Here is a 19466-nt window from a genome sequence, read left to right on the forward strand (position 1 = left end):
CTATCCACTTGATGCACTACATCTTTTTACAGAGAATGAAAAAGTAAATAAGTTTAATGATAGAGCACACCGTAGCATATCTGGTACTAAGTATACAATTAAAGCACATGACAGTGTCATAGGAGCTACATCTACTGAACTAAGAGATAAAATAATGAAGCAAATACCTAACCTGGAACCAAAAAACACTAAACAGCTGCATTACAATCTAAATCTTGCAGTTGAAGAAAGAACAGAAATATCACTGAATACAAGAATTGATGATGGCATGACAAATGGTGCTATTAATGTAATTAAACTGATTCAACTTCATGCACCAGACAGACCATCTGGTGTCATATGGGTCCAATTTGACCATGCTGATGTAGGTAGAAAAACCAGACATGATAACAGACAATTGTATACCCAAGGCATCGAGCCTACTTGGACATCTATCAAACCTGTTACCGCAGTGTTTGCATTTGGTAAAAATCGAACTGTTCAAGTTGTAAGAAAACAGTTTCCACTTAGACCTGCTGCTGCCAAAACAATTCATAGATCACAAGGTGACACAGAAACCAGAGTTGTAGTTAACTTTGGAACTAGACGAAGAGCAATTCCTCATATGCATTATGTTGGGCTCAGCAGAGTAACAACTATAGAGGGACTGTACATCACTGAGCTCAGTGAAGACAAAATAACTGTTAGCTCAGAAGTTGAGAAACATATGAAATATCTTAGAACAGAGGGCAAACTTGAACTATGCATTTCACCTGTCTACAATGCTGATGAGAGAGCTATAAAAGTGTGTTTCTTGAATGCACGTTCCTTGCATAAACATATTAATGATGTGCGTGCAGACTTAAACTACCTAAAAACAGCCATCAATATTTTTTCTGAAACACGTTTCAGTAATGCTGATAGCAATACCATGTATCAAATTGGACAGTGTAGTTTATTTAGAAATGATGATATTCGTAATGATAATGGTCGTCCATATGGCAGGACAGCAGTGTATAGTCGCATTGATTATTACCCTGGCTATCCATTCTGCTGTAATAGAAGTGGAATAGAAATAATTGCAATCAGATTAATGGTTATTCCTCATATAACAATTATAGGAATATACCGCTCTCCTAGAGTGCCAGTTAGTCAATTCTGCACTGCTCTAAGGCAAACACTCATGCTATCTTCAACCAAGTTTAATGTGTTTATTGGAGACTTCAATATCAATTGGCTCAATGAATATCAACGAAGACCACTTTATGATCTCTTTGTCAAGGATAACAACTATAGACAGCTAGTGTCCTGTTATACAACAGATAATAAGACTTGTATTGATCATGTATATACAAATTTGCCTGAAACACATGTGAATGTCAATATATTAGAAACATATTTCTCTGATCATAAAGGAATTTGTGCAGTAATTAGCTGCTTCAACTAAATAATAAATTGGCTCCTTAAGTTCCCATAGTGGCCAACATAGCATTCAAAACAATCAAACTAACTCTAAGCAACTAAAAGCACATAATTATATTGTTAATTGTTTTAACTTAACAGATCAATAGAGATACCGCCAACATGTCTCAGTCATAGGACTCATCACCAAAGTAAGTATACCTTTAACAATGTCTTTTTTTCATATGTAAGATGTTTATATGGAGTCTTGTTTTTCAATCATTATAAGATAACTTACGTGTGCCTATTCTTCTCTTTTCCAGAAAAAATTATCAAGAGTCCAAATTTACATGTAAGTAACCACAGTATTTCATTTAATACTTTTTTGCCTAACAAACAGCTACATACTGGTTACTCTGGACCACAGTAACACTTTTATGTAATACTTACAGTATTTAGTACTTATTCAAATTTAAATGAATTCTAAACTAGTACCGGTAACTTCAAAAGTCCATATCAGTCTTACACTTAGTTTGATACTTAGTGAAGACCACTATACAATAGCAGTTCCAGTAATGAAGGTTTTGCTAATTATTTCACTAAGTGAGATTGCATTCTAGTCTCACATAGCATACTCTTGGCAGAGACTTAATGTCACTAATGCTTCAAAGTAATTGAATGCATACTTCTTTTCCAATCTAATAACTGCTTAACTTTCAATTTTCAGCTCTTGAAGGATATATGCATGGCTTAAGTAAAATCAAGACTGCATCAAATGGAACAACAAATTACTTTGACCTCAAGCTCCAGACGTCTGACGATAAAACTGTTCGCCTTGTTTGTTTTTCACCACCAAAACGGAGCGTTCTTCTAACTGCATGTGAAAAAAGATCACCAGCTAAAATAGAAGCCAACTTGAACCCTAAAACGCGACTTAACAGCGACTTAGAAGAGTACACAGTTCCTAAGAGTGCTAAAATAATGCCAACTGAGCTAGAGTTCAACTTCAATGAGAATCTTGACAATCATTTACATGCAGTCAGTCAAGCACTTCAAGCCAACATCTATACCACTGTAGACCTTAAGGTCAAAGTCATTATCAAAGAAGAGAATAAGAATCCCTTTGTTCAAGACACAAAAACCAGATACAAGTGTGACACACTAGTGGCTGATGAAACTGGATGTGCTAAGTTGGTGTTATGGGAGAACACAATAAATCAAGTGGCAAGAGGAAAGTCCTACCATTTCAAAAATGTAACTGTGCGCATTTTCGATGATGAGAAATATCTGAACACCAATGAATCCACAACAGTTGAAGAAATAGATGATATTCAGAATATCAACGTTGACGCACCAGAAATCAAGAATAATCTCCTCAAAGTGAAAGTGGTAGGAGTAAACATAAAGAAGTCCCCATCTTGCTTGGCCTGTAACCACACATTTCCAACTAAAGAGCAACCAGCACCAGATGAAGAAGAAATAACCTGTACCAATTGTAACATCACAGCACTAACATCTTTCTGTAACAAAAAGATGGTGGCACAAATAATTGTTAAAACTACTACTCAAGAATTCGAAACCTATACATGTTTCAATGATGGCATCGAGAGTTTTCTCAAGAATGTAAAATCTCCTAAATCTTTAACACAAATAGAACCAGCAGAACTTAAATTCCTCCTCTTGAAATCTGGTCAACACACTATAATAGTTGACAAAAAGGCAAAAATCATAGCCCAATTTCTACCTGCCCCTAATCACCAGTCAACTGTAACACCCTGAGGGGCAGGAGGAGGCTTTTTGGTCATATATTGAAAGAGAAAATGTTACTTGTGCAGTAAGAACTGAGAGTTCACAAATATTCTGATATTAATAATGTTTAATTGATTATTTTCTGTGAAACTCACGACTATTGTTTTTCACATTGAGTTCAGCAAAAAAAGGCAACACTCGTCAACTTGTTACAAGAGTGTGAAACTGTGCACATTCAGAGGTGTGGCAAACAGTGGTATCTACTAAAACTAGAACACCGGAACATCCACTAACAATGTTAGTGAACAGTTAGAATCAGGGTTGGAATTGACGTTTAGTGGTGAGCGATTAGCAGCTATGATTTGCATTTACTGTTTTTGGTGGTTAGGATTTTTTAAAGGGTGTTCCAGCCGCCTCTAAGTTCTTCCGCTACAACAGTGTTCCTGGTTTTAGTACACGCCAAAAGTAGTGTAGTTGTGTTTGTAGTTACTAATTTCAAAAATGCAATCATTGCATCTACAAGCAGAACATCTATCTAATTTCAAACCATGAATTATGTAAATCGCCAGACGATGCACAAGATTGTGTTTTCTTATGTTGCAGTTTAAAAAAATGAATGCAGTTTTTTTTGTTAAAAGGCATTTACATTGCTTAAATTGCCAGTGAATGCACAACTTCAGTTCTGTTTAGTTATCTTGGGGTTAAAAAAAACTGGATGCAGTTTTTCATAACCTAAGTTATACTGGACTCATGTGAACAGTTAACAAATGTTCATGTTGATTTTGTTAAAAAGCATTTACATTCCTTAGAGTACATTACAGGTCGAAAGCAGCCAAAGTCGAATTGTGAGCCAAAGATAATTACTTAAATCCACACAATTAAAGCGTTACATTAGCCTCACTTTATATTGTAGTTAAAACAAAACAACCTCTTTGTATCTACAAATATGCAAAGATGACTTGAATAAACTGTTACTGTTATTTCTTTACAACTAAATAGTGTTACAGCCTTCCAAGCTTCAACCTTGGTTCATTATCTTTGTTCACTGAAGTGTGATCCAGGAAAGGTCTTTAGCACTTCATCATTCTTTAATATAAAGTCTTCAAATGCCAACAAGACATTGCCCCAAATTTTGCTGAACACGAATAATATAAATAATATTTATCAAATTTTCAACCCAAGCAACAACCTTAGGCCACAACACTTTACCTTCACTGTCAGAAAAACTTTTCCCTCTACCATTCTTTTTTGGTTTTTTTTTAACGAAAATCCACATTCATTTTCCCATCTTTGTCTTTGTGCTCACATTCAACCCTTTTCCATTTGATTATTTGACGAACACCTGACCTGTGTTGACTTCAACTTCATGCAGCAATTACCATACTAAAATCTTTACTTACTATAGCTGAAACCACGTGCACTCCCGCGAGTGCTATTTTTAGTAGGTGATTATTCGCCCAAAATATTTGAAGAATTAGGATTCCAACAACGAGGTTGGCTGTACTTTTTTACGATACTTTTCACTGAACCTCCAAATTGGTTTTTCTTTGAATAGAAACTTTTTGTAAAGTTTTAAGTATGTTGTGTTTTTCAATAAAGGTCTGAATAAGTTGCAAATACTAACTGCTCTTGTTTCACAAAAAATGACTAACTGCTGACTAAATACTAACTGCTCTTGTTTCACAAAAATGAATTCAGAGGCGGAAAAGTGGACGAGAGAAAAGCATTTTAATTGAGATTCAAAGGAGGAGGTTACTAACCCTTACCCCTCCCCACCTCCCTTTCACAAAAACAACTAGAGAACCACGATGAACACAATATTCTTCTCGCAACAGTAAAATATACCAAGGAAACCTCAACCTTAAAGGAGATGAATAAGATGCTTCTTCCTACCCACTTGGGGTAACATCCTGAAGTTGGCCCGGAACCGACAGACGTGGCGATCCTTCGTAGCCGCCCTACGTGCCACACGGCATAATGGGCATGAGTGAGTGAGTGTCCTATTGGTATGGGAGTTGTAAGTTTAAGGCTTTCAAATCCTTCTAAAATGTTAAAAGTATCTCATAGGTTGATACGAAAAAAAAAGGGGTTTTCATGAAGTTTTAAAGAGTCCAATCGCTAGAGTGGGTCAAGTCTTGTTCCACGGAGGAGTGACCGAGAGCGCATCTTCACTTTATTGCAGAAGCTCAAAGACGCGACTGGTTAATGAAGTTTGGGATTACGGACTTAAGCAAACATTTGAGTTCGCTGACACTATAAAAAATCTCGGGAAGTAGGCGAATGTAAAAATTGAAATGTTAACTATTCGGTATCAGTTTTCTTATGACACCGTTATCGAGCTCATTGTAATACAGGAACTAGGTAAGAACGCTTTCTTACACTTGTGTATCGCCCATAAATGGGTTCTCTATTCTTTCTTATTTCGTGGCTGCTAAACTACCGAAAATTACGAAACTTCGTGACCAGATGATGACGCAACTTCTTTGGGTCTCAACCTATCTTCCCCTCAACCCCTCCCCCGTTAATATGAGAATAATCCAGAATATTTGAAAGAGATATGGTAAGAGATGGGACATTCATTTTATTGTTGAAACAGGTGTAAGTTGGTGTCTAACAAATGCTCTCCTTCCTTGACGTTCCCTTTCTACCACATATTTAAAGATAACATTAAAAAAAAAAAAATCAACAAGATGCTTTTCGAAGGAGTTGTGAACATGTTTTTGTTCCATTGTTTTGGCTATAGAAACCAAGGACCATGGTTAGTTTTATCTAACCACATCAAAATTATTACTTGCTCCAACTTTGAGTCGACAGAAAAATAAAATTTGGCAATAGTTTTTGCAAAGAAAGAAAGACAGAAAGAAAGAAACGTTCTTTTAGAAATGCAGGCTTACCGAAGTAAAATTGCTAGTGTGGTATTCATCAGAATTTGATTTGTTTGAAATGAGCCATACTTACCAGGAGGACCTATTTAGCTTTTGGATTAAAAAAAAATTGCACTTTCTCTTTGGTGTGCCGCGTGCTCAACGAAAACCGGAAAAAGGAGAACGAGCAGACACAGGCACGAAAAATGATTTTTTTTTTCTAGTTAATTGTAAGAGCGTGATCTCTCATCTCCCCCTCCATGTGGCTTTTTTGTATGAAAATGCCAGTAAACTTATTTCAATCCCGCGTACTATAAACTTAATAACTAGATCAGTGGAAAAAATTGTGCAGTTTCTAGGATTGACTGCAAATGAAAAAATTGAAACACTCTTCCACGCGCACGATAAGAAAGTTATCACCAGTAAGTGTTAACACGTATTACTGAATCCGCGAATTTTTACTTGTTTCGAGGTGTTTGCTCATTGTTTGCTCATACTGTTGCCGCAATATTTTACCCTGAAACGACCGCCTATTCCGATGTCACTTCAGCTAATAAAGTTACTTCTTCAATCTGTTCTGTTCTAAATAGTATATTTAAAGGGAAGTCTTGTTGGCTCGCCAGTGAAAACCTTCCACGTGGTCATCGTTTCTTTCTTTTACATCTATTGCGTTATTACACTGAGCGCAGCGAAGTGGATTGGCGAGAAGATTCCTGTTCTGTAGCTAATGGATAACATTCAATACAGGACCTTGCTTTAAGGCCGTATACTGACGTAAAGCCATGTTATATTCTTGTTGAAAGAATTCTGATAAAACACTACTACTAATAGAAACAGCTCCAGCCTTGTTCTGGTTTGGTGAAACATATTTCACATTAATACGTATTAACGCCCTTGCATACCTCGGGAGTCATCGCTGTGACGTGGTTAGCGTTCACTCGGAGGGGGTGGTGGAGTTTGCTTTCGTGCGCGATCGTTTGGGAATTAACGACTGCTAGGACGCTTAAATGTTTCCTTTCTTTTTTACATCTACCAAGATGGACTTAAAATACAGATTGGTCAGTATTTATTATGTCTGTTCGTTATCATTTATTTTGAGTTGTCGAATATAGGTGTGATCGCGCGTCGTCTCAACTTACATATTAGTAACAGATTTACACTGGATTTCGTTCCCCATTTGCCGTAATTTAAGCGAGTGTTTTTGTTTTAGGGGTGTCCTCTATCCGCCTTTTCTATGACTGAAATCCGCCGCGTCAAGATTTGATTTTTTTCACCGTTTCGTTGTTGATTCGTGTAAACTTGAAGGTGAGAAAATTGTTTATGAATAGTTAGTTATTGATCAACCGATCGATAAAGGGCTTCAGTTTTCTTGTTCGGTGGGGTTCTTTTAACGATTCAGTAGGCGCGTGCAGCTGCAGTCCTTACATTGTGTTTTCCTGCTTTAGTAACATTCACTGTAAAGCTACATTATGAGCTACAGCAAGCGTGCTTTTCAGAGGACCGTGGTGTTATTGGAAAAGAAGAGGACTGCTGTTCCTGTGAACGCAGAAATGAGTCGGCTTATAAATGCCAGGCGGGTGATGGACATTGCCTTTACAAAAAACCACACCGCTTCTCAGATAGGCGATCTTCTTTGCGGCGCTTTTCCTTCTTTAGTTGGAAAAGACCTCGGTGGGTAAGTCTTGTTTCTCTTGTCACTCGCTTCTTCTGAACCAGTTCGCTTCAAGGTGTAAGTTACTTCGGACAAATTCGCTATATGAAGTTTCTGTCGAGTTGATGATACTTACTGATAATTGTCCTACATTTCCCATACGACAAAAAATTGAATTCAGTCGATTTAAATTGTTCGAGTGGAATTGGACTCTACTTGTCCATCTAATTTCTAATGAATCTAATAAATCTTTTTGTCTTCTCGCAAATTTCGTTTGGTTGTCTATAAAACAGAAAAACTAAAAATCTGTCAACCTCTAAAGTTAAAGTTTGGTGCCTCATTCACTTCGGTAGACACAAAGCAGAAAATAATTTGTGAGTAGAAGGCACGTGCGGGATTGATGAGACGTCGCTTTTTCTCGCATAATCACTTTTGGCTTGAGATTTAAACACTAAAGATTTCATTTTTGGCTGACTTTCGATGTATTTTCATGAAATTTGGAGGTAACGTCCCCCAAAAAAAGGTTCCCTAACACTTCGCTCAAAAGCTCTAGTTCGGAGCGTAACCGCACAGTTGGCAGAAACTCTTTTCGAATTCAATGTGTTGACCACGTTCTCAATTAAAAACGAACGTCAAATAAACTAATCTTGTCAACAGTTCAGGCGTTTAAAAGCTCCCTTTCCGCTTAATGATAAAAATTTTAAAAGTAAATTATGTAACCCAAGTCATTAGTTTGTATGCTATTTCCGCTCATGCGCTAATTTTCCTTCTGTGATACCTTGTGATAAAAATTCCGAAATTCTTGATTGGTGCTGGGCGATCTTACACCTCTTTCCACGGTACAGAATCGTCACGAAGTTATTTATCAAACGTTTCAAAGGCTGTTAGCGTCCGTAAAGACACAACAAAACTCCAGTAATGGCCACTACTGTTATTGTAGCTGTGAAAAGCTTAAACTAGTTATCTTTCATCCTCTTTGTCATGTATTCGGCACAACGCATATGTTACTTCATATATTCCACACATTATGTAACATGGCTCGACAACTTCGAGATGCTTTGCAACTTCACGAGAAAAGAAGAAAATTTGGGCATGAGCAATCTGAGGAAACGAACGTTTTACTTAGGAATAATATATATTCTCCGCAATTTCAATTACTGTACACGATATTCAATTAGTGCCTATACTTCAAATGGTGTTTTGCTAGATGGTTTAATAGACGAAACAATCATTTCAGCAGTAACATATCAATTACATCTTCACAAATCTATTTAGGATCCAGAGGAAGCCAAGGCTCTCCTAGATGACCAGGTAGGGAATCTTTTTTGGTTTTACACTGTGTTCTCAATTAAGAGCTTAGTTTGGAATTTATTATTAATTACATGCTGGAACAAGATAAGCATTACCTGACTGCATTTAAGGGCTTACCCTTGCGAAATGGCTTTTGGAATTCCTAGGAATTTATTCCTAGGAATTCCTAGGAATAAAGGTGTGAATTTTCACGGTAAATTCGGACTGGGAATTCCTAGGAATTCCTAGGAATTCCCAACCATAACAACTCTGGTTCTAAAAACCTAGAAATTCCTAGAAATTCCCAGAAATTCCCAGAAATTCCCAGAAATTCCCAGAAATTCCAAGTTTATAGCCAACAGGACTTGGAATTCCTAGGAATTCCTAGGAATTCCTAGGAATTCCAACTCAGAGAACCAATGACTTTCCCTGAAAAGCTGTAAATCTAAAAAATTCCTAGGAATTTCTGGGAATTTCTGGGAATTTTTGGGAATTTTTAGGAATGTTTAAGAATTACTGGGAATTTTAAGCAAAAATTTGAGGCTTATGATATAAAATAAATACTTTAAATTAAAAAAAACCCAGCTAAAATTCAAGTATTCAATGAAATTTATTTAAAAGCTTGATTAAGGCGTACATGTAGAATATTTTTGATTAATTATTAACATCAATGTGTGGTAATATTAGGATGGAATTTGATTTATTTTTCTTTTCTTGAAAACTTCATACAGATTAATCCTTAATTACAGCTATTCATATAAAATAGTTCTAATCAATCATTAAATTTGGTTTGACACAAATTGTGAATAAAATCTGTTGATTCTTTTCCAAAAAATACAATATCCTAAGTTATATTTATATAGTTATATTCTTGGGAGTGAAGGGGCTAATTACAGACAAATAAAATTGATTTTTTGATTAAAATCTTGTTATAACTGTAACAATAAATTAGAATGAAGTTATCCTAAACTGCAAACTTAGCTGCTGTTTGTACTGTTTGTATTTTTTTTCCTGGACTCACAATGAGTTGGCCTTGAATGAGGTTGTCAACAAGAACCTTGACCATTTTGTAACTGGATTCCTTGACATCTGAATTTGAAAACAAAATAATATATTAAAATATGTATGTTTAAAGCTCAGACCAGGCTTTTAAGATGGCTATGAGGAAAAGGGCATTCATTGGATTCTCAAATTGAGAAATCTCTGTTATATTGAGTGACTTTTATATTGGAGTTAGTACATCTCTCTCATGGATTTTACTAAAAAAGGGCTGAATACATTATTTTGTTTTTACCAAGGAGGGCTTCTTTATGTACTAAGGTTTGTTATGAATCTTGAATGTTCCCAAACGTGACTAGAGGAATCTTGAAACCTTACTGATAGGTTTATTTCATTGTAAAGCATAAGCTTAAGAAACTGCGGCATGCAAGTGACCGATTCGATTCTCAGAATTATTCTAGTTTCAGTTGCGCCGAGCGTTATGTAAGCTTAAGTCAACCCGCTACATCTATTCTTTTATAAGATTTTGATGACAACGAATATCGCAATTTTTACTCACCACAAACTTTCAAAATCGTAGCTTTACAGATGGCCACTCGACCCTTGTTTGTACCGGTCCATATGTCAACTGTTGTCCCTACTTTTAACTCCACGGCGCCAACGACTTTCTTCTCTTTTACAACACTCACGCTATTCTCGTTTTCCCATTGAACCAGAATAAAAGCTATCTTTAGAAATGTTATATTAAGCAAAACAGTTGAGAAAAGCGATCAACCGATGAAAAGTACATTCAAAGATGAGCGCCAAATGGAGTCTTCTTTGTTTCCGATCACGGGCATGATCACGTGGATCTTTTAGGACTTGTCATTGGCTAGCAAAGTGAATCCGCTGGCTTGCCGATTGCAGTGTTAAGAGAAGCGCCCAACTTTATTTTGACTTCTCCGACCGGTTCTCTGCTTCTAGAAGAAGGATAGCTTGGTGATATAAATAAAAATGTGAGCTCACTCTATGTAGAAATAATCGACAAGAATCGATCGTATTACAAATGCACGATTTGTGGCCGAAAGTTGTCGAGGAAACAAAGACTCGAAACTCACTTGAGTTGTGTTAATGGCAAAGGTGAGAAATAACACAAGCCAATCACAGTTTTGAATGCGACTACAAATCGTCTTTTACCCTTATATTTATAAAAGAAGGATACCACATTCGGAAGTGTAAGAGATACATAGATGATCCCAGTGTACCAGTATCTAAATCTACAAAGCTTGACCGTAGCAAGCGTTCAGCAACACGTTCCAACGCCGCCATCTCGATTCCTCAGTCAGTCGTTTCCACTGAACTTAAAGCAGTATTGACAACAGAGTAGAGTGCGTCTTACAAAGGAGAAACATTTGTACAAGAGACAGGAGTAGCTATATGCGATTACAGAGGTGCGTTGGAACTCTGGTCCACAAATAGTTATGCACTGCCCGAAGTATAAAACAATTTTGTTGATAGCTGACAGACAGAGAAGAACAACAAGTAAACTTAAGAGCTGTTATTACTGAAGTGTGACTAGCACTTTTCATTTTTATATAAAGAAGGACTTGTAATTTGTACCAAAAATAAATAGATGTAATATTTTTTTGGGAGATCCAGTGATTGGGACATTTAAGAAATTAAGTTATGAAAGGAAACTTGGTTGGTACTTCTCACTACTAACAAGTCTTGTTGACAAATATTTTCAGATCAGAGTTTCAAATAAAGTAAATTGAAGACGTCATATAAAAGGTGTTTTTCCTCAAAGGGTACATTGACTACCTCTGTCTTGTCTGCATGCCAAATGTTTGCGAAGTGTGTGGATGATCCACAAGTATTGGAACTCTTGCAAAAATGTTTTGTAAGAATAAAAACAGCAAAACAAATTACAGCAATTAGTCATGAAAATAGAGCAAAAAACTGAAAAAAAGCAGCAACAACAATCATGAAAAAAGAAAGATTAATTAGTTGTTGAATTTGTTTGTCTAAGGCATGAAATTTCTACTAAAAGTATTGTCAACAAAAAGTCTCTGACAGTGTTTGAGGCAACTGAGCTTGACTGTTCCAAGGTTTTCTAACAAAGGCAACCAGTAATGTAGGTTAGGGAAGTAAGATAACAATGTAATTATTGTTAATTATTGTGGAAGTTGGCAATTTCCATTTAACATAACTGACAGCTGGTTCATGAGAAAATCCATATTAATGTAAAGATTTACTAAAACTTAGTTTGAGTAATAAATTTCATGATCTTTAAGTTATAAACATGTACATGTATGTATATCTCTTGGTAAGTTTTGTATAGCATACCTTTTATTGAGCCAAAGTTTTAAGCCTCTGAAATTACTCCTTTTCTTAAAACCTTCACATTCAAGGTATTGAGAATTTCTTAGAATTTATGTGGACCTCAGGGTATTAAAATTGCCTCAAATTCAATTCCCAGCAATTCCCAAGAGTTCCACACTTCTTAAATTATAAGTAGTTTGTAAAGCTGAGAATTCTTAGGAATTCCTAGGGATTCCAAGTCCTCACAAAACTGGAGTCTTCCTAATTCCCAGAAATTCCCAGTAATTCCAAGCTTTTTAAATCAGAGTTAATTTGCATGGATGGGAATTTTTGAGAATTCCTAGGAATTCCTAGCAATTCCTAGGAATTCCTAGGAATTGCTAGGAATTCCCAGAAATTCCCAGAAAGCTGGGAATTCAGTTTGCAAGGGTCATTTGCATAATTGGGAATTTTTGAGAATTCCTAGGAATTCCTAGGAATTCCTAGGAATTCCCAGAAAACTGGGAATTCAGTTCGCAAGGGTAGTTTGGAATTTATTATTGATTACATGCTGGAACAAGATAAGCATCACCTGACAACATTTAAATAAATCCTCACAATTAAAAATTGATTTGTCATTTTCTACTGGAAAGGGAAATCTTGCAAATCCAACAACTTAGGCAGACAAACAAAACCTTACACTTGACAAATGACTATTGTTTCTCTCCTAAACCACAACACACTCAAGGGAGACTGACAAGGCCGGTTTCCCGACCAGGGATAATGCCTTACTGCCACGACACTTGTTGGGGGATAGGGACAAGACTATTCTCCTGACCAGGGATGAGGCCTTAGTGCCGTGACACTTGGGGGAGACTGACAAGACCGTTCTTCTCCTGACCAGGGACGAGGCCTCAGTGCCGCGACACTTGGGGGAGATGAACAAGACTGTTCTCCTGACCAGGGACGAGGCCTTAGTGCCGCGACACTTGGGGGAGACTGACAAGACCGTTCTTCTCCTGACCAGGGACGAGGCCTCAGTGCCGCGACACTTGGGGGAGATGGACAAGACTGTTCTCCTGACCAGGGACGAGGCCTTAGTGCCGTGACACTTGGGGGAGACTGACTGGACTGTTCTTCTCCTGACCAGGGACGAGGCCTCAGTGCCGCAACACTTGGGGGAGATGGACAATACTGTTCTCCTGACCAGGGACGAGGCCTTAGTGCCGCGACACTTGGGGGAGACTGACTGGACTGTTCTTCTCCTGACCAGGGACGAGGCCTTTGTGCCGCGACACTTGGGGGAGACTGACAATACTGTTCTCCTGACCAGGGACGAGGCCTCAGTGCCGCGACATTTGGGGGAGATGGACAAGACTGTTCTCCTGACCAGGGACGAGGCCTTAGTGCCGCGACACTTGGGGGAGACTGACTGGACTGTTCTTCTCCTGACCAGGGACGAGGCCTCAGTGCCGCGACACTTGGGGGAGATGGACAATACTGTTCTCCTGACCAGGGATGAGGCCTTAGTGCCGCGACACTTGGGGGAGACTGACTGGACTGTTCTTCTCCTGACCAGGGACGAGGCCTTTGTGCCGCGACACTTGGGGGAGACTGACAATACTGTTCTCCTGACCAGGGACGAGGCCTCAGTGCCGCGACACTTGGGGGAGACTGACTGGACTGTTCTTCTCCTGACCAGGGACGAGGCCTTTGTGCCGCGACACTTGGGGGAGACTGACAATACTGTTCTCCTGACCAGGGACGAGGCCTCAGTGCCGCGACACTTGGGGGAGATTGACAATACTGTTCTCCTGACCAGGGACGAGGCCTTAGTGCCGCGACACTTGGGGGAGACTGACAAGACTGTTCTTCTCCTGACCAGGGACGAGGCCCTAGTGCCGCGACACTTGGGGGAGATGGACAAGACTGTTCTCCTGACCAGGGACGAGGCCTTAGTGCTGCGACACTTGGGGGAGATGGACAAGACTGTTTTCCTGACCAGGGACGAGGCCTTAGTGCCGCGACACCTGGGGGAGATTGACAAGACTGTTCTCCTGACCAGGGACAAGGCCTTAGTGCCGCGACACTTGGGGGAGATGGACAAGACTGTTCTCTTGACCAGGGATGAGGCCTTAGTGCCGTAACACCTGGGTGAGACTGACAAGACCAATCTTCTCCTAAACAGGGACAAGGCCTTAGTGCCACAACACTTGGGGGAGACTGACAAAGACTGTTTCACTCCTGACTATAAGATTGGCAAGAATGTTCCCCCTTCTGGTGAATGAATAGGCTCTTGTAGAGACAAGACAATCAGAGAGTTTGCCCAGACTTTTCCCCTTTGACAGGGAAAAGGCTCACAGGGAAATTCTCTTTTAGTTATTGAATTTCATTAATTCCTTCAACGCAATTATTATCAAGTGCTCCCAGAGATACTTGAATGAGCTGCATGGTAGGTATGAAAATTTAAGAAGAAAGGGATTTATTAAGTATGTTTGTTTTGAGTGGCAGGGAATTTCCCTAGAGTAATTTTGATACACCATTCCCTATGGAAGATGACACATTGGCATTGACTTGCGTAACACTGTTATAAAAGCTAACAATAACATTAACATTAACATGCAAGACAATGCAAATGGTATCTACTCTAGTGGAAATGTTTGAGGGAGGTATGCTGTACAGATGAATTTGCCTATAAGCTGAATTATTCATCACCATGTTATCCATTTTGTGCAGCATACTTCCCTTCCCTTCATTTCTTTGCAGGTTTGCTTCAAGGGAAATGTGCCACTAGGCAAACAGGAAATCCTGCAAACGACAGTCGAGGGTAAGAATTGTCTTTATGAGGTTTATGGTAGGTTTTCTAGCAAAACTTGCGAACAAAATTATTATCTTAGAAGACTTAAAATGCTCTTTATTGCATCACCTCAATAATGACGTGGTGGTAAAATCCATTACCAATGCCTGAGTTGATTGTTAAAGGGATTAAACCATCATCACTTTTACTGACAGATGAAGACCACCAAGACCATTATAAAAAGGAAAGAAGAATGGAAAAAAGAAGAAAAAAGGAAAGGAAAGAGAAAAGAGAAAAGAAGAAGCAAAAGAGCGAAGAGAAAAAAGACGCAAGAGTAGATAAAGATGGAGAATGTAGAAGAGAAGATGCCAGCATGGAAGGTGAGGAAGGAGAAAAGGTAGAAAAAGAAGAAATAAAGGAAATCAATGCCAAAGGGGAAAAGAAAAAAAGGGAAAAAAGAACTGGCTGCCAAAGGAAGAAGTTGAAGAAGTAGTCAGATGTTGGATAATGTAAGGATATTATGGGGAGAAGTTACTTGTTAATCACTTATAGAAGTTAAAGGGTGAAGAAAATTAATGGAAGTTTTTAACCCTTTAACTCCCGGTGGTGATTCACATAAAACTTCTACCTACAATATCCATACATTCTCCAGCAAACAGGTAAAGAGAATATTAAAACTTATCAGGTAGAAGCTGCTATCTTGATCTAGCACCAAGTTCTCATAACTAATTCACAAGGAAATGTGTAGCAGCTACAGGGGAGGATTAACAATCAGATCTTGGGAGTTAAAGGGTTAAACTAGTTTGTAATTTAATTATGTGAATGTTTGTTATTCATTAAGTATTTAGTGGTTATGATTACTCAGTAAGTAATCATGCATGTTTATAAATTTGAGTATTCTTGTTACCTATTTGTTGGATAACATAAGGATTTTATGGGAAGAAGTTTCTTGTTAACCTTTTAGATGCCACGAGTGACCCAGACAGAATTTCTCCCTACAATATTAATACAATATCAACCAGATAAGTGAAGAGACCAAAGAAGAATATCAATTTTGGGTTAATTAGTTGATCAATACTAAATTCTCTGACCTAACATCATAAGAATTGTATGGTTGATAGTAAGGAGAATTAAAAATTCAATCTGGGAGTTAAAGGGTTAATCACTTCTAGGAGTCAAAGGGTGAAAAAATGAATGCAAGTTTTTAAACTAGTTTGTTGTTTAATTATGTTAATGTTTGTTATTCATTAAGTATTTAGTGGTTTTAATTACTCACTAAGTAATCATGCATGTTTATAAATTTTGATCAAAGAAAAATATAAATTATTGTTGTTGTGCTGTATCACATTCAACAGATGTAGAGCAGTTGTTAAATTAAAAGTTAACTCTCAATCTTTTGAAACTGTTTCTTAATTGTCCCCTCAAGCTGCTACACAATTCCTTGTAGATAGCTTATGCAAATTGGGTATTAGATCAAGATGACAATTTCTACCTGATAAACATGAGTATTCTCATTACCTATTTGTTGGATTATGTAAGGATATTCTGGGGAGAAGTTTCATGTTTATCCCTTCTAGAGGTTAGAGGGTTAAAAAATTAATGCAAGTGTTTAAAATAGTTTGTATTCTAATTATGTTCATGTTTTTTTATCCATTAAGTATTTAGTGGTTATGATTAATCAGCTGGTAATCATGCGTATTTATCAATTATGAATTTTAATAAATTTTGCAAATAACATGTGCACTTTACAATGGCATGTTGAAAGTTATCTTTAAATATGTGGTAGAAAGGGAACGTCAAAGGAGGAGAGCATTTTGTTAGACACTAACATACACCTGTTTCAACAATAAAATGAATGTCCCATCTCTTACCATATCTCTTTTAAATATTCTGGATTATTCTCATATTAACGGGGAAGGGGTTGAGGGAAAGAGAGGTTAAGACCCAAAAAAGTTGCGTCATCATCTGGTCACGAAGTTTCGTAATTTTCGGTAGTTTAGCAGCCACGAAATAAGAAAGAATAGAGAACCCATTTATAGGCGATACACAAGTGTAAGGAAGCGTTCTTACCTAGTTCCTGCATTACAATGAGCTCGATAACGGTGTCGTAAGAAAACTGATACCGAATAGTTAACATTTCAATTTTTACATTCGCCTGCTTCCCGAGATTTTTTTATAGTGGCAGCGAACTCAAATTTTTGCTTAAGTCCGTTAATCCCAAACTTCATTAACCAGTCGCGTCTTTGAGCTTCTGCAATAAAGTGTAGATGCGCTGCTCCTTGGATACCAGCCTCTCGGTCACTCCTCCGTGGAACAAGACTCGACCCACTCTAGCGATTCGACTCTTTAAAACTTTAGAAAACCCCCCTTTTTTTTTCGTCTCACTCAAATTTTTGCTTAAGTCCGTTAATCACTTAAGTAACTTGTAAAAATGAACAATGTGAATCTTACGTGTAAATCTGGTGGTTAGAGTTTAACATTAAAAATTTGGTTGTTGCAAGCTTTAATTCAATGTATAGTGTAAAAATTTTAGATCTAGATGTCTAAAAAGCTGGTGATTGCAAGCTTAAGGACTAGGACCGCAAGAACCGTTCCAGGTGCTCACTTCTTAATCTGCGTTTAAAACCTAGATTGAGTAACAAAGTTTAAAAGAATCGTCCAACTGGTTGCATGAGGAAACCATTCAATAATTAACTGTTCTCTGTCCAAATGCTGTTTTAAACTTAAGAAAAAACATGAGACAGGAAAAACCAAATATTTTTTAAAATTTTTCTCTTCACCATAGTTTTTAATATTATCTCTTCCCCTTGATAGTCTTATATCAAGCATGATCTGCACTTCTCCCTCCTCCCTCCCCCTGCCAGAAAAATCTATATCGAGCTCGGTTGCCCGGGAACAAATATTATTCAGCTCGGTCGGACGCGAGCTCGATTTGATCGAGAGCGATTACCAAATCGAGCTCGATTTGATTCGAGCTCGATTACAAAGGTTGTGACTCGAGCTTGGGTAGGCTTTCGAGCTCGAGTCACTTATGTCGAGCTCGGTTGCTCAGGATCCTTCTAGTCGAGTTGTGACTCGAGCTCGAGTCACCTATTTCGAGCTCGGTTGCCCAGAAACAAATATTGATCCAAAAATTTCTTAAAAATTAGCACTAACTAAATTCTGTTTGGCGACGAAGCTTAAGAAAAGAAACAGTTCTTCATTTTGCATCTGATACTTGAAAAAAAAACAAGAAAGAATTTCAGCCCTAAGATAGCTTGTGTTCAGGCTTAGATATTTATAATGAAACTAGTGATGACTTAAAAGTACAATTTAAGTTTGAGTTGCTCTTGCATGGACAATAGTGCAATTTTGAATTGAGTATCAAGAGTAATACAGGATCATGTTGCTTTTGTTTTATTTCACCATGTGATTATTGCTTTTGTTTAACTCTTTGATTCCCAAGATCTGTTTGTTAGCTCTCCCCTCTAGCTGTTACAAATTTCCTTGTGAACATGTTACAAGAATTTGGTGTTAGATCAAGAAAACAATCTCTACCTGAAAAGTTTGAGTATTCCCATTACCTGTTTGCTGGATAACAGATGCATATCATTGGGAGAAGTTACCTTTTAATCACTTCTGGGAGTTAATAGGCTAAGAAAACTGGTGCCACACTCTCAACCAATCAGATGGAAAACATAAAATATCTTTATCTTGGCCACTTGCCTCTTCACACCCTTTTGGCAGTTTGCTTTTAAGTTACTTTGGGTTCTCACATGTTCCTTGTAATATTCCCTTTGTTAAATTGACTCAGGCTGATATGATCTTGGTTTTGCAACACTCAATTTAGAAGCCCTTTTGCAGTCCTCTGCAGAAGTACTGCAAATTACAAATACATGGATGTGATACAGTTGAAGTTGACTGAGTTTGTAGCATTGCCAATGACTTGTTTATCCAGTTTTGTATGGATTTAACCTTTCCAAAAATTGAATAAGAAAGAATGACGTTATGCTTTTTGAGTTTTCTGTATACCCCTCCCTTCCAGAATTGCCATTAAGGAATTTCTCGCAACAATATTGATCTATTGCCAAGTAGAAAGGTGATGAGGAGATTAATTAGTATACATTACTTTATTTAACCCTTTCACTCCCAAGATCTAAGTGTCAATTTCTTTGCAGTGTTCTAGTTCTGAGAATTTGATGTTAATTCAAGCAATATGTTCAATTGTTACTTAACTTTCTTCTCATCACCTTCATGCTTTTGAATGTACCAGTAATTTGTAAGGAACAGTTCCTCTCTAATTACCCCTGGGAGTGTTAACTCAGAGTGTTAACTCAGAGTGTTAACTCAAAATCCCCTAACAGCAATTTTGGGAGTGGGATGATTTAGTTAAAAAAAATAATTTGGCTTAAAGTAGATTGTGTTTAGTGTTAATTCTCTGCCTCATAACCAGTAGATGAGTGAAGAATTGCCTGAC

General features: G+C 37.7%; 3 protein-coding genes across 5 annotated transcripts in view; all 3 read left to right on the forward strand.

Moving 5' to 3' along the window:
- LOC149045742 (uncharacterized) overlaps positions 1 to 1582 on the forward strand; it is a 2053-nt gene extending 471 nt beyond the window's left edge. Inside the window, exon 1 of the mRNA XM_089207100.1 lies at positions 1 to 1582. This exon is cut by the window's left edge and continues 471 nt beyond it. Within this exon, the coding sequence (XP_089063226.1) occupies positions 1 to 1426 (1426 nt within the window). The 3' untranslated portion in view covers positions 1427 to 1582.
- A 110-nt stretch (positions 1583 to 1692) lies between these two features.
- LOC149045743 (uncharacterized) lies at positions 1693 to 4125 on the forward strand. Its single transcript, XM_089207103.1, has 2 exons — positions 1693 to 1732; positions 2108 to 4125. Exon 2 carries the CDS (start codon positions 2122 to 2124, stop codon positions 3157 to 3159), a length of 1038 nt encoding a protein of 345 aa, XP_089063229.1. The 5' UTR covers positions 1693 to 1732; positions 2108 to 2121; the 3' UTR covers positions 3160 to 4125.
- A 4545-nt stretch (positions 4126 to 8670) lies between these two features.
- LOC149045744 (uncharacterized) lies at positions 8671 to 17517 on the forward strand. 3 transcript variants are annotated; one of them, XR_016186454.1, is made up of 3 exons: positions 8671 to 8955; positions 14980 to 15040; positions 15226 to 17517. XR_016186454.1 is itself a non-coding variant. In XM_089205794.1 (3 exons), exon 1 carries the CDS (start codon positions 13398 to 13400, stop codon positions 14358 to 14360), a length of 963 nt encoding a protein of 320 aa, XP_089061920.1. In that variant the 5' UTR covers positions 12767 to 13397; the 3' UTR covers positions 14361 to 14367; positions 14980 to 15067; positions 15226 to 17517. The 3 variants fall into 3 exon arrangements, 2 of the variants coding, with proteins under 2 accessions (XP_089061920.1, XP_089061919.1); XM_089205794.1 differs by lacking the exon at positions 8671 to 8955 and adding an exon at positions 12767 to 14367 and having other exon boundaries at positions 14980 to 15067; XM_089205793.1 differs by lacking the exon at positions 8671 to 8955 and adding an exon at positions 12767 to 14367.
- The last annotated feature ends 1949 nt before the right edge of the window (positions 17518 to 19466 follow it).

Source organism: Pocillopora damicornis, chromosome 5, assembly GCF_964200805.1.
Source record: "Pocillopora damicornis chromosome 5, jaPocDami1.2, whole genome shotgun sequence".
In the NCBI taxonomy this organism is placed as follows: Eukaryota; Metazoa; Cnidaria; class Anthozoa; order Scleractinia; family Pocilloporidae; genus Pocillopora; species Pocillopora damicornis.